At 41.5% G+C, this 12,997-nt stretch overlaps 1 protein-coding gene and 1 pseudogene across 1 annotated transcript in view; both read left to right on the plus strand.

Moving 5' to 3' along the window:
* The first annotated feature begins 764 nt into the window (after positions 1–764).
* Positions 765–12,997, plus strand: part of CCDC13 (coiled-coil domain containing 13) — a 90,807-nt gene continuing 78,574 nt past the window's right edge. The window contains 2 exon segments of the mRNA XM_011984312.1: positions 765–816; positions 8,651–8,769. Of these exon segments, the coding sequence (XP_011839702.1) occupies positions 8,707–8,769 (63 nt within the window). The 5' untranslated portion in view covers positions 765–816; positions 8,651–8,706.
* LOC105542639 lies at positions 3,970–4,387 on the plus strand (annotated as a pseudogene).

The following is a 12,997-nucleotide window of genomic DNA, read 5'->3' on the forward strand; positions in this document are numbered from 1 at the left end:
CAAGTCCATTAAGATCCCGCCTGGGCTTTCTCAACCCCTAGAGTTTAGTTAAAATAATGGAGTTGTTCCTGCACACCTTGTACCGGGGCCCACTTTAGATTATTTCCAAGGCTCTGAAAGCAATTGTCTAGCACCTGACCCTATTACGGTTAAAGATCAGATTGAGTGAAACACTTTGGCTTTCGACTTGCAAGTGCACTGAATGTATTTAAGCACTAGAAAAACTTGTATTAATAATTTTGAGTTGGTCTGGTGAGTTACTCCGACCTTCTCCCTATAACCTTTTGCAGAAATAAACTCCGTTCTTTCCCAGTCAGTCTGCATCTCGTTACTGAACGGCGAGAACAAGCAGTCGGACCCGTGTGGGTCCGGGAACCCCACCTCACCCACAGCGGAAACCCCTCACCCCCATCCCTTTCCGGCCCGTGAGGCGTCCGCAGGAGGCCGGCACTCGGGACACGGCGTTTGCGGTGCTCGCTCCCGCTGCCCGAGGAGAAAAGAGCAGGAGAAATCTGAGGAGCCCGCGGGCCAGGAGCCAAAGCCCCTCAAGTGCCCGGGCGCGAACCCTGGGCGCCAAGCTCTCACGTCTGTTTCCGCCAGTACGCTAGAGCCGGGGTAGCGGGCCGGCACTCACCGCCCCCGGCAATCCGGAACCCGCTCTGGACTGCCCCACCCGCCGCGCACACGCACGCGTCGTTTTGCGGCCGCTGGCCTCTGATTGGCTGGGACGGTTGTGGGTGGGGAGAAGCCGGCCGGACAAGTTACGACTGCAGGGATCTGAAGCCGGTTGGCGTGTGAGAGGTTTTCTCACTCTAGGTAAGCGAAATAAGCCGGGGGACTGTGAGCCAGGGTCACGGGCCGCGGGGCGGGAAGAAGTGGGGCAGCGCTTGGCCAGGCCGAAAGGACTTTGGGGGTGGGGGCTGGGGGCAGTGTCTGGAATGAGGAAGGAGAGGTGGAGTTGCCGGGGCTCAGGCCCCGCCTAGAGCATGGGAGGAGGAGAGGGGTCGGGAGCCGAGGCCTGGGGTCCTTAGGGTGAGGGGAGACGGAGCCAGCGAGGAGATGAAGCAGAAGCTTGTGGAGTGAGTTGTTGCTGAGCGGGGAGGACTCACTGCTGGGGTGGTAAATGAGAGGCGGGAGTAGGAGAGTGTTGGCTGGGCCGGACGGCGGGGAGCGAGGAGCGGGAGCGTCCCCAGAGCTTGGAACATTCTGAAGAGCAGGCTGAGCGGCGGGCGAGGCAGGATAGGAGAGCGAGCTCTCTTGTCACGGAGTCCCGACAAGGTCACAGGAAGAGAGGCGGCGAGGAAGGTCGGGAGGTTGAGGGGAGGGCGTACTAGCAGAGGACTTTACAGTCCTGATCCTGCTTTTCTCCCCGACCTGGTGTTTCCTCCACCCTGGGAAAGTGACCAGGCCTAGGGCCCTGTGTATTGCTTCTGTGACCGAATTAAATTTTTCTCCTGCCGAGTCGGCGGGTTAGAGATTACAAAGCACAGCGTGAGGGCAGAATTGGGAGCTGCCGACGTGATGCAGCAGTGATATTCGCCTTTGTCTTAAATTCCCGGAGTAGGAAGCCGCCTGTTTCCCTCTTCGCAGTATTCCCCACGACAGGGATCTCTGCTTCCGGAAGTACAAAGGCACTTTCGAGTAAGACAGGTTTGGATGGAAAGTTCTAACAGGTTGAAGCGGTGACAGCCTGGTCATGAAGCTCCAGCATGACACACATATTTGGAATCCTGTATACTAGGGGTTCTCTTTGTGCGCCAGAGTCACTTGAAGGGGCTTCTTAAAGTAAAAATTCCTCGAGCTCTGCCGCAGACCACCTGAATCCGGATCTCCATGCTGGGGCCTTGGCAGCCATTTTAAACAGGCTGATGGGCGACTGATGCAAAATCAAAGGTTGAAGCCAGCATTGCCTTAGATAGTAGTTCCCGTGACAAAATAACTGTGAAGAAAGATCCTTCGTTCAGCCTGTTACGTCTCCTGATGCTGGACGGCTCATCTTCCCTTAATGCCACTTTTAGGTTCCCTGTGGAAAGGTCTTCAGTCGTGTCTTACTAAGCGTACAGAATAATTTGTGCTCTCCAAACTGACTTTGAATATCTGGTTACTGGTGCCTTTTTTAGCGTCTATTCAACTTTCTGACAGAGATCTGAGACAATTACTGTTGGTGGATAATGAAGGAAAGTCTGGCAGTGGTGTAGTGAAAAAAGTCTTTTCAAATCACAATTGAAATTGTTAGATGAGTTAAGTCACTGAAGAAGATTCCATTTAGGCATGACTTTTTTATATATATCATTGAAAGAGAACAACGTGGGCTTCTGTTGAGTAATGGATTCTTGCATTTTCTAATCAGAATTCTTATCTGCAAATTTAATTTACATCAGCAGCATTAGATTGATGTTTTGGCAATATATTGTCAATCAAAAGAACCCAGGACTCTATATCAGGAGAGCTGGATTCTAATCCTGCCCCACCAGACACATGTATTCCTTGTACTGAGCAATTGGTATAACCCTCTCACAACCTTTTCCCCACCTGTAAAATAACGCTGTTGGCCTGGATTATTCATCTGATTTGTTACTCTCAAATTATATGATTCGAAATTATTGTTCCTGATACTTAACCAGTTTTCAATTCAGGTGGCTATAAACTATGAATACTTTGGAAACTTACACGTGGTAATTAGAAAGACAGTTACCAAAATTTTTGTATTCATACAATATTTTAGATATGTACTATATGGGAATTATAATATTTGGACTACAGAATAACAAGTGCTATGTGTTGGATTTTTAAATATTCATCCTTATTAATTTTATTCTGAAATGTACACATAAGGTAATCTGGAATCACAGACAGATTATCGTCTCGTTTCAAGCAAGTAATGGCCGTTTTGTTCCTCACACCCTGATTCTTACCGCAGGGGCTATTTTCTGAAAGCCAGGTCAAATGCCCTATCCATACAAACTTTAAGAGTCTGTATCATAGATGAAGAACGGAGAAATAGATTTTCTCCTGTCTTGATTTATATACAGGAAAGAGACAACTAACCCCCTCCCTCCTGAAAGGAGAAAAAAAAAAAAAAACCTTTTGCTCCATTGACCCGTTGGAGAATTAGAGTCAACCAGATGTGAGATAATTATAAGAAAAACTACCAACTTTCTTGCTGTTTTTTAAAAACCATTTATGTCCTGTTTTTGTTTGTTTGTTGGGTCCCTCAGCAAGGGTCTTGCTTGTTTCCCGGGCTGGAGTGCAGTGGCTGGATCATGACTCACCACAGCTTCCATCTTCCAGGCTCAAGCAGCCCTCCTGCCTCAGCCTCCTGAGGAGGTGGGACTACAGGTGTGCACCATGATTCCCGGCTACCAACTTGCTTGCTTTTAAAGACAGTTCCCAAATGATTTTTTAGTTTAGAAATGATTCAGGCAAAAAAGGGGAAAACATGCTTTTATATCTGCAGAAGTTTTTAGTTTTTAAAAGTGAATTGTGGTATATAATAGTTTTGTCCCCTGTGTTGCAAGGAACTAAGACCTCAGGTTATTTCTCTTTTCATAGGTACAATATAAGAAACATAAAAGAAATAAGCACTTAAGAACATACAGTTTGGCATTTTTCTTACTGATTAAACTCTACAAGTCTGGATGATTGTTTTTTTTTTTCCACTCAATATTCCTGAGTAACCTAAGAATGCTTTCAGTGGTTGAGAAATGTAACTTTTAAATGTATGCAAGAAACATTTGTAGTGTACCTATTATATATAGGGTATTGCACCAGGCAGTGGAGTTGGATACAAGTAGAGCAGGTATTGGCCCCTGACTTAAGGATTCTAGCAAAAGAAACAGACAAACTGATGGTTTTAAGGGTTATAAGGAGAGTACAAGATCCTATGGGACTGCATAACCAAAGCACTTACAAACTTAAAGAGACAAATTTCTGAGAGGAGGTCAATTAAGATGTGAACCTGAGTCCAATATGGTGGCACCCAGCGGTGGTGTGAACTGTGAGGGCTTTGCCTAGTTCCAGGAATTACTCAAGGTGATGTGGACAATTGATGACAGGCTAGTACGTGAATTAAACGCTACGGTTCCAACAGCTTCCTTTGCAGGGAAACTTGATGCCAGCCAAACCTGTAAACAACTTTGAGTCTTTGATGGCAGCTCATGCCAGCAGGGACAGAGTCATTGAAAAACTGTATAGCCCAGACCTCAGCAGTAGTAAAAAACCTCCAAGAGGAGAGAGAAAAGAATTTGGACCATTTAATATTGCTAAAGCAACTCAGAAGAGAATAGACTAAGTTGAAATGGATGCAGTCAGAATGGTAAATGACAGGAGCTGGAAGGAGTTTAATGAATACTGCTGAATTCACTTCAAGCCTCCAAAGAATGAATAGAGATACTTTTTTTTTTTTTTTTTTTTTAAGGACCAGATCATCTCGTAAGAGCTAAGCATGACAGATGTCAACAGGGCGGGCTTCCTCGGATTGTTTCTGAGCCAGTAGTCCAAGACCTTTTGTTGATTTCAGCCCCACTTAGCCAAGACCTCAAGTATAAATAATTCTGATAATTATGGAGAAATCAACTGCTATTTTATACTGATTCTGTTAAAAAAAAAAAAAAGGTTTTTAACTATTAAAATAATTTTCTGACTCAGTGTAAAAAAAGAAAAACCAAACCTGAAAAAGAAAATGGGAGGAGTTAGCTAGGAAAGAGTATCTGAAGGGGATGGAAAGGGAGGGAAACTCTCACAAGTAGAGGAATCAGCTTGTGCAAAGGCTTGGAGGTATAGAGAGCATCTTAAAAATATTTAATGTGGGCTGAGCGCTTTGGGAGGCCTAGGCGGGCGGATCACAAGGTCAGGAGATAGAGACCATCCTATGAATGGTGAAACCCCGTCTCTACTAAAAATACAAAAAATTAGCCGGGCGCCATGGCAGGCACCTGTAGTCCCAGCTACTCGGGAGGCTGAGGTGGGAGAATGGCATGAACCCGGGAGGCGGAGCTTGCAGTGAGCCAAGATTGCGCCACTGCACTCCAGCCTAGGTGACTGAGCGAGACTCCATCTCAAAAAAAAAAAAAAAATTAATATGGTTAGAATGTGGGGTTGGGAAGGGAAATGAAAGGATTTGTGATAAACTTCCCCTTTGAGAAGGTCATGATTTTTTTTTTTTTTTTTTTTTAATTTGAGATGGAGTCTCACTCTGTTGTCCAGGCTGGAGTGCAGTGGCGCAATGTTGGTTCACTGTAACCTCCGCCTCCTGGGTTCAAGCGATTCTCCTGCCTCAGCCTCCCCAAGTAGCTGGGATTTCAGGCGGCACTCCACCACGCCCACCACGATGCCCAGCTAATTTTTGTATTTTTAGTAGAGGTGGGGTTTCACCATGTTGGCTAGGCTGGTCTACAGTGTTTAATCTCTCCATCCAGTCCATTTATGCAGTTTCTTCAAAGCCAGTCTCAAGTGTTTCTCTGTGAAAGATGCCAAACTTCCTTTAGCTAAAACACATCACTCTCTCTAAATTCAGACCTTGTCTGTATTAGGCTATTGACAATTAATCACACTGTGATTGAAACCACCATTGCAAAATTATAACTGAGACAGTGAAAGAGATAGGACCTAGCCAAAAAAGAGACAGAGCCAGGCATGATGGCTCATGTCTATAATCCTAGCACTTTGGGAGGCTGAGGCGGGCAAATCACTTGGGGCCAGGAGTTTGAGACCAGCCTGGCCAACATGGCAAAACCCCATCTCTACTAAAAATACAAAAAAATTACCCAGGCATGGTGGTGCACGCCTGTTATCCCAGCTGTTAGGCTAAGGCACAAATCGCTCAAACCTGGGAGGCAGAGGTTGCGGTGAGCCAAGATTGAGATTGTGCTCCAGCTTTGGGTGACAGAACTAGACCCTGTCTTATAAAATAAAAATAGAAAAATAAAGCAAAGATGGTAACAGCCCTTTCCCAAAACAAACCCCCTTCTTGCCTGGGGACTAGATGGCCTTTGGTGGACTAATGAATTAGCCACAGCTTAGAAATTATATTTTAGGAGTCATGCAGCTGGAGGTTACAAGATTCTGACCCTCCCTAAAATGATCCTAAGGTCAGTGCATGAGATATTTTGCAGACCCTGCATTTGATCAACTGGCACCACCCAGATCAATAAACTGTCTCATCTGATCTTACGTCCCCTACCTAGGAACTGACTCAGCACAAGAGGACAGCTTCAACTTCCCATTTCATCTCCAACCCAACCAATCAGCACTCTATTCACTGGCCTTCCCCTACCCACCAAATTATCCTCAAAAACTGATACCTGAATGCTCCAAGAGGCTGATTTGACTAATTAAAACCCTAGTCTCCCACGCAGCTGGCTTTGGGTGAATTGCTCTTTCTCTATTGTAATTCCCCTGTCTTGATAAATCAGCTCTGTCTAGCCAGCGAGCAAGGTGAACCTGTTGGGCAGTTACATGATTTCTCTTTTAAAAAAAAAAAAAACTAATTTTTGAACCATTAATTACTTTAGCATTTATATTGTATTATTCAGATATATAGTGAGTGTCTTGAACCTTGAGCTTATTGAACCTTATGTATAATAAAGCTCAGTAGTTAGGAGTTTATTCAATTAACAAGTAATGGAGTACAAAAAGAAGGTCTAAGTCCAATCTAAATTTTCTTTTATTTTCTTCTATGTCCGATGACAGGGTTGAGTCATCTCAATGAAGGTGAGGCTTATAGGGATGAGTTCACTTTCTAAACTAAGCACACCACCCCCTACCTCTGGAGTTGCATTTTTGTTGAGGACCTTAACTGCCACTGATTCCCCTTGAGTAGCAAGGTGTTGAATGAGAGGTATTTTTATCAAAGGGAGCATAATGCATATAAAAAACCCAGAAGTGAAAGTAAGATTTTATATGGGTGATAGGGTGGGCATAGACTTAAGTTTATTGTAATTGGCACTAATTAGAGACTTGTATACCTAAACTGTGCTTCATCCCCTTATTTTATCTGTGGGTAAAGTTTACTGCAATTCAAAATAGTTCAGTGAAGAAAGTATATTTTGTTATTGTGGCTAAAATGAAATTGAATTTGTTAATGCCTCATTGTGGTAAAAGGCTATTCACTGAGACGACTGAAAAGGAGGAAAGGAGCCTTTGATCCCTGTGATAATGAAAATGAATCTTTTTTATTTTTATTTTTTTTTTAACCCCTATCCCCTTATTCATATGCTATCAGGCTAGTTCTTGCCTTTGGGATACCATTTAAAGGAATTATAAAAAGAGGGCAGAGTTTTAAAGGGAAGCCTGGGGGATGTAAGGTATGTAAAGGGAGGCAGATCTGAAGCTTAGAAGATATTAAGAAGACCCTGAGGGTAATTCAGTTTTGTGCTGCAGTGATGTTAAAAATGCTAATCATAGGGCCAGGCTTGGTAGCTCACGCCTGTAATCCCAACACTGGGAGGCAGGTGGATCACCTGAGGTCAGGAGTTAGAGACCAGCCTGGCCAAGATGGTGAAACCCCATCTCTACTAAAAATACAAAAAAGTTAGCCAGGCATGGTGGCAGGCACTTCTAATCCCAGGTATCTGGGAGGCTGAAGCAGGACAATCACTTGAACCTGGGAGGCAGAAGTTGCAGTGAGCCAAGACTGCGCCATTGCACTCCAGCCTGGGCAACAAGAACAAAACTCCATCTCAAAAAAAAAAAAAAAAGCTAATCATAGGCTGGCACAGTGGCTCACACCTGTAATCCCAGCAGTTTGGGAGCTGAGATGGGTGGATCACTTGAGGTCAGGAGTGAAACCCTGTCTCTACTAAAAAATACAAAAAAATTAGTCAGGCATGGTGGTGTGGTGTGTGCCAAGTGGAGGTTGCAGTGAGCTGAGATCGTGCCACTGCACTCCAGCCTGGGCAACAGAGCGAGAGTCGGTCTCAAAAAAGAAAAAAACTAATCATAGGTCATAAAAAAATCTAAAAGGCTATGAAGGAGACATTTCTACCAATATTATTTGAAATAAAAGCTTTGTTCTTAAAATGAGTAAATAATGAGCTAGGTAGAAACTTTGGCTGTTCAAAATAACTACTTTTTCCCCCAGGGGCAACCATCATGGATAACAGATTACTGTAATAGATTAGAAACTAATCTGAAGTGAAAACTAAAGCAAGGAAGCACATTGGAATAAATAAACCAGCAGTTGAAAGCAATAAAGACTGCACTTAACTACACCGAAAAGTGCTAAGTAGGATTTCCATCGTGATATTGAAGGTTCAATAGGATTTCTCAGTTTGCTTTGAGTAACTTAAAATTGTCAAGTTAAATAGTTGATTAAGGATGAAGATAGCTAGAAAATTAGTAGCTACTATTTTAATTGATAAAAGTAACATCAATTTAAAATTTTTCGCTATTTTTAATACATTGTGCTAAAAATGAATGGGTTGTACTGGAGAAACGGCAAAACAATAGGGAGAATAAATGTATACAAACTCTCCCTGAGGGTGACTATACGTTAAAAATACAGTTAATTTCTAAAAATATTTTTTAACTTTAGGATTATGGATAACATATGCTAAGATTCTCGTGGAAGTTAGGAATATTTTAAATACATTCAGATATTTAATAATGTTCAGATGCTTTTAATTACAGAACCTCAGAAATTCTCTCTCAGGGTGATTCTTCAAGCAGTCACTATGTCAACAGACACAGGTGTTTCCCTTCCTTCATATGAGGAAGATCAGGGATCCAAGCTTATTCGAAAAGCTAAAGAGGCACCATTCGTACCCATTGGTAAGTTTGACTGACATTTTAGTGATCTTGAATACGGTAGAGCTGTGATAAACTTGTTCATTGAGTATATCCTGAAAGAATGTATTTTCCATTTTTTTCTTATGTTGTTGAAATATGCTGATATTGGCATAATATAAATCTCATCACAATGATTCTTCTGTATGTATTCAGACTCTTTTTTTCTTTTTGGAGACAGGGTCTCTTTCGCCTAGACTGAAGTGCAGTGGCTCGATCATAGCTCACTGCTACCACCCCTCGACCTCTCAGGTTCTTGATCCTTCTACCTCATTAAATTACCTTTAATGCCACCATTTAGATATAACTATTGTTACCATTTTGATGTACATATTTTTTCCAGTTGTTTTTTCTTTTTTTATCTTTGCAAATTCAGGATCATACTAAGATGCATATAAATATTATAATTTTTATCTCATGTTTTTACCTATGTTATTTGAAACTCGACTTTTTTTTTTTCGAGAAGGAGTTTTGCTCTTGTTGCCCAGGCTGGAGTGCAATGGCGCGATGTCAGCTCACTGCAACCTCCACCTCTTGAGTTCAAGTGATTATCCTGCCTCAGCCTCCCAAGTAGCTAGAATTACAGGTGCCCGCCACCACACCAGCTAATTTTTTAGTATTTTTAGTAGAGACGGGGGTTTCATCCTGTTGGCCAGGCTGGTCTCGAACTCCTGATCTCAGGTGATCCACCTGCCTCGGTCTCCCAAAGTGCTGGGATTACAGGCGTGAGCCACCGTGCCTGGCCTAAAAACTCCACTTTTTTTTTTGAAACGGAGTCTCCCTCTGTCGCCCAGGCTGGAGTGCAGTGGCACAATCTTGGCTCACTGCAAGCTCCGCCTCCCGAGCTCACACCATTCTCCTGCCTCAGCCTCCCGAGTAACTGGGACTACAGGTGCCTGCCACCACGCCCGGCTAATTTTTTCTATTTTTCAGCAGAGACAGGGTTTCACTGTGTTAGCCAGGATGGTCTTGATCTCCTGACTTCGTGATCCGCCGGCCTCAGCCCCCAAAGTGCTGGGATTACAGGCGTGAGCCACCACGCCTGGCCAGAACTCCACTTTTAATGACTTAATTTATATGATATAAATTACTATTATATATAACATTATAATCCTCTTGGTAGAAATTTATGTGGTTTCTAATTTTTCATTATTAACAAACTACTGAGCATCTTTTTAGATGGCTCTCCAAGAAGTTAAAGGACTTTGAAGTCTCTCGAAAGAATTTTTCTTCTGAGCATAATTAATAAGTTAGTTGCAAAAGTGCATAAAACAGAAAGGTACCATGCCCTATGATCCTGACTCTGAAAGACAACAGCAGGTTGCACAGTCTGTCAGTGTTTTCTTCTCCATATACTACCATCAATTATTATTTATAATTATTTTTAGATGAAATATTTTTCTTTAGCCTTGTTTTCATTATCTTTTTATAACAATGCATATAGGAACTTTTATATTTTTAATAATTGAATCGTTAATTTTGTAGATATACAATGTTTTGTAACAGAGATCTCTAAAATTTTTTGGTTGTACATTCCCTCAGTAAAAAATAATTTGAGCACGTACGTCCTGCCAGTGTGTTGTGTGTTTACCTATTTTTAAGTCATTTATAAGTACTTTTGTTCTTACACATTTGGTACATTATGAAATAGGCACATTATGAAATAGGCAGAAAGACATTTCAAAAGGATAAGATACAAATATAAAATTTTCTGCTCTTTAATGGGTTGTCATTTATACATATCCCTTCTTAGGAGTACATAAATCCTACATTGATTTAACCATTGCTCTATTGACGACATAGGAGTTGTTTCATTATGTTGCTTTTACAAACTGTTGGAAGAGTATGTTGTAAAAATTAAATATCCTTGTATGTTTAATTGTACCAAAACAATGATTTACACCAGTAGTCTGTGATGGGTTGGTTTTCCCATACTGTCAATAGCACTAGATATTATCATTCTTTGAGCATCTTTTCATATGTGTTGGTCATTCAGGCTTCTCTTCTGTGAATTAGCTTTTTTGTTTTTTTCTTTTTTGTTTTTTGCTTTTGTTTTTGTTTCGACTAGGTTGTCTTTTTCTAATTAAATTATAACTATGTATTTTAGGTATTAGGTTTTCTTATATGTTGCAAGGCCTTCATGATCCTGGGACTACTTAGGTTCCTGTATTTCCTTATGTTCTTGATTTATCATTGAGATACTAATCTATCTGGAATTTATTTGTAGGTATAACATGAGGCAAAATCTAACTGTATACTTTTTCCCTGTCTCTTATACACATCTAGATGTGTATAAGAGACAGGTGCTGGGATTACAGACTTGAGCCACCGCGCCCGGCCCCTTAATTTTCTAACACAGTAATTTGGGTATCTGTTTTGCATTCTTTTCCCACTTATTTGAAATGTGAACTATGTCATACACGAAACATAGGTTTGTTACTGAACTACTGTACCTATTTTGTTGCTTTGATCTGTCTCCAGAAACTTAATGGTATGTTTAGATACCTCATAAACCAGTACCGTTTCACTATTCTACCTTCTCAAATAGAGCTTGCCTGTTTACTTTGAAATTAGCTTGTTAATTGCAGCTACTCAGGAAGCCAAGGCAGGAGGGTCACTTGAGCCCAGGGGTTCAGGGCGGTAGTGTATAATGGTCATGCCTGCGAATACCCACTGAACTCTAGTCTGGGAAACATAGGAAGACCCCGTGTCTAAAAAAAAGAGAAAAGAAAAAGAAATTGGCCTGCCCAGCCCAAAATGGGGAAAAATGTCTCATTTTTACATTTGGATTAGATTGAATTTATAAATTTGGGAAGAATGGGAATCTTAGAATGTGGTGCATCTACCGATTTTCATGCAAACCTTTTGTGTCCTTAAATATAATTTTATTGTTTTCTGTAGGTCTAGGAATTTAATTTCTCTAGATATGCTTTTTAATGTATTCATCAAAGTAATCTTTTTTCTTACTGGTTCTAGTTGTATTTCTTTTTGTTCTTTTGAGACGGAGTCTTGCTCTGTCACCCAGGGTGGAGTGCAGTGGCACAATCTCAGCTTACTGCAACCTCTGCCTCCCAGGTTCAAGCAATTCTTGTGCCTCAGCCTCCCGAGTAGCTGGTATTACAGGTGCCTGCCACCATGCCTGGCTAATTTTTGTAGTTTTAGTAGAGACAGGGTTTTGCCATGTTGGCCAGGTTGGTCTGGAATTCCTGACCTCAAATGGTCCACCTGCCTCAGCCTCCCAAAGGACTGGGATTACAGGCATGAGCCACTGCACCTGGCCTCTAGTTGTGTTTCATTTGATTTTCTTGGATTTCCTATACACACAGTTAGGTGATCTGCAAACCAGTAGTGTTTCTTCCTAAATTATGCCTATAGTTTTTTTTATGTGATTTAAAATTGTTTAGGATCTCCAGGCAACAACAGCAGTATTCACATGTATCCCTGACTTATTCTTATCTTTAAAGGGAACTTTTTTTCTTATCTCTTTTTCATTTTTTAATAAAAAATAAGGCTGAGTGCTTTGGCTCATTCCTGTAATCCCAGTGCTTTAGGGGGCTGAGGCAGGAGGATCGCTTGAGCCTAGGAGTTCAAGACAGCCTGGGCAACACAGTGAGACCCTGTTTTGTGTTTTTAGTAGAGATGGGGTTTCACCATTTTGCCAGACTAGTCTTGAACTCCTATTTTCAAGTGATCCACCTGCCTCAGCCTCCCAAAGTGCTTGGATTACAGGTGTGAGCCACTGCACCCAGCCTCTCGTGTTATCTTAATTTTGTTTTGGCATCAGGGATTTGTTTTCTTGGGAAATATACCGGAAAAAAATGTATTGGTATGTTTTTAATGCCCTGGAATACTTTAAATAACATGAATTAAGAATGCCCTTATAATTTTTATTAGACCTTGTTAATAAAACTATTTGGGTCTTTATCTTTTGGGGATAAAGCATGGATTGCCCATTTAATTCTTTCTATGGTTATTGGTATAGAAAGGTTTTCTACAACTTCTTGAATCAAATTTAGGAATTTATATTTTCCTCAGAAATCATTCATTTCACCTAGATTTTCAGATTTAATTGGCAAAGAGCAGTCATCTCTTATTTTTAAAAATCTCTTTACCACTTGTGATTATATCCATTTTCTCATTCCTAATGTTGTATATTTATTTTCTCTTTGATCAGACTTCCTAGAGGTTTTACAATTTTATTTGTTCTAAGAAC

Source organism: Mandrillus leucophaeus, unplaced genomic scaffold (assembly GCF_000951045.1).
Source record: "Mandrillus leucophaeus isolate KB7577 unplaced genomic scaffold, Mleu.le_1.0 Scaffold265, whole genome shotgun sequence".
NCBI lineage: Eukaryota > Metazoa > Chordata > Mammalia > Primates > Cercopithecidae > Mandrillus > Mandrillus leucophaeus.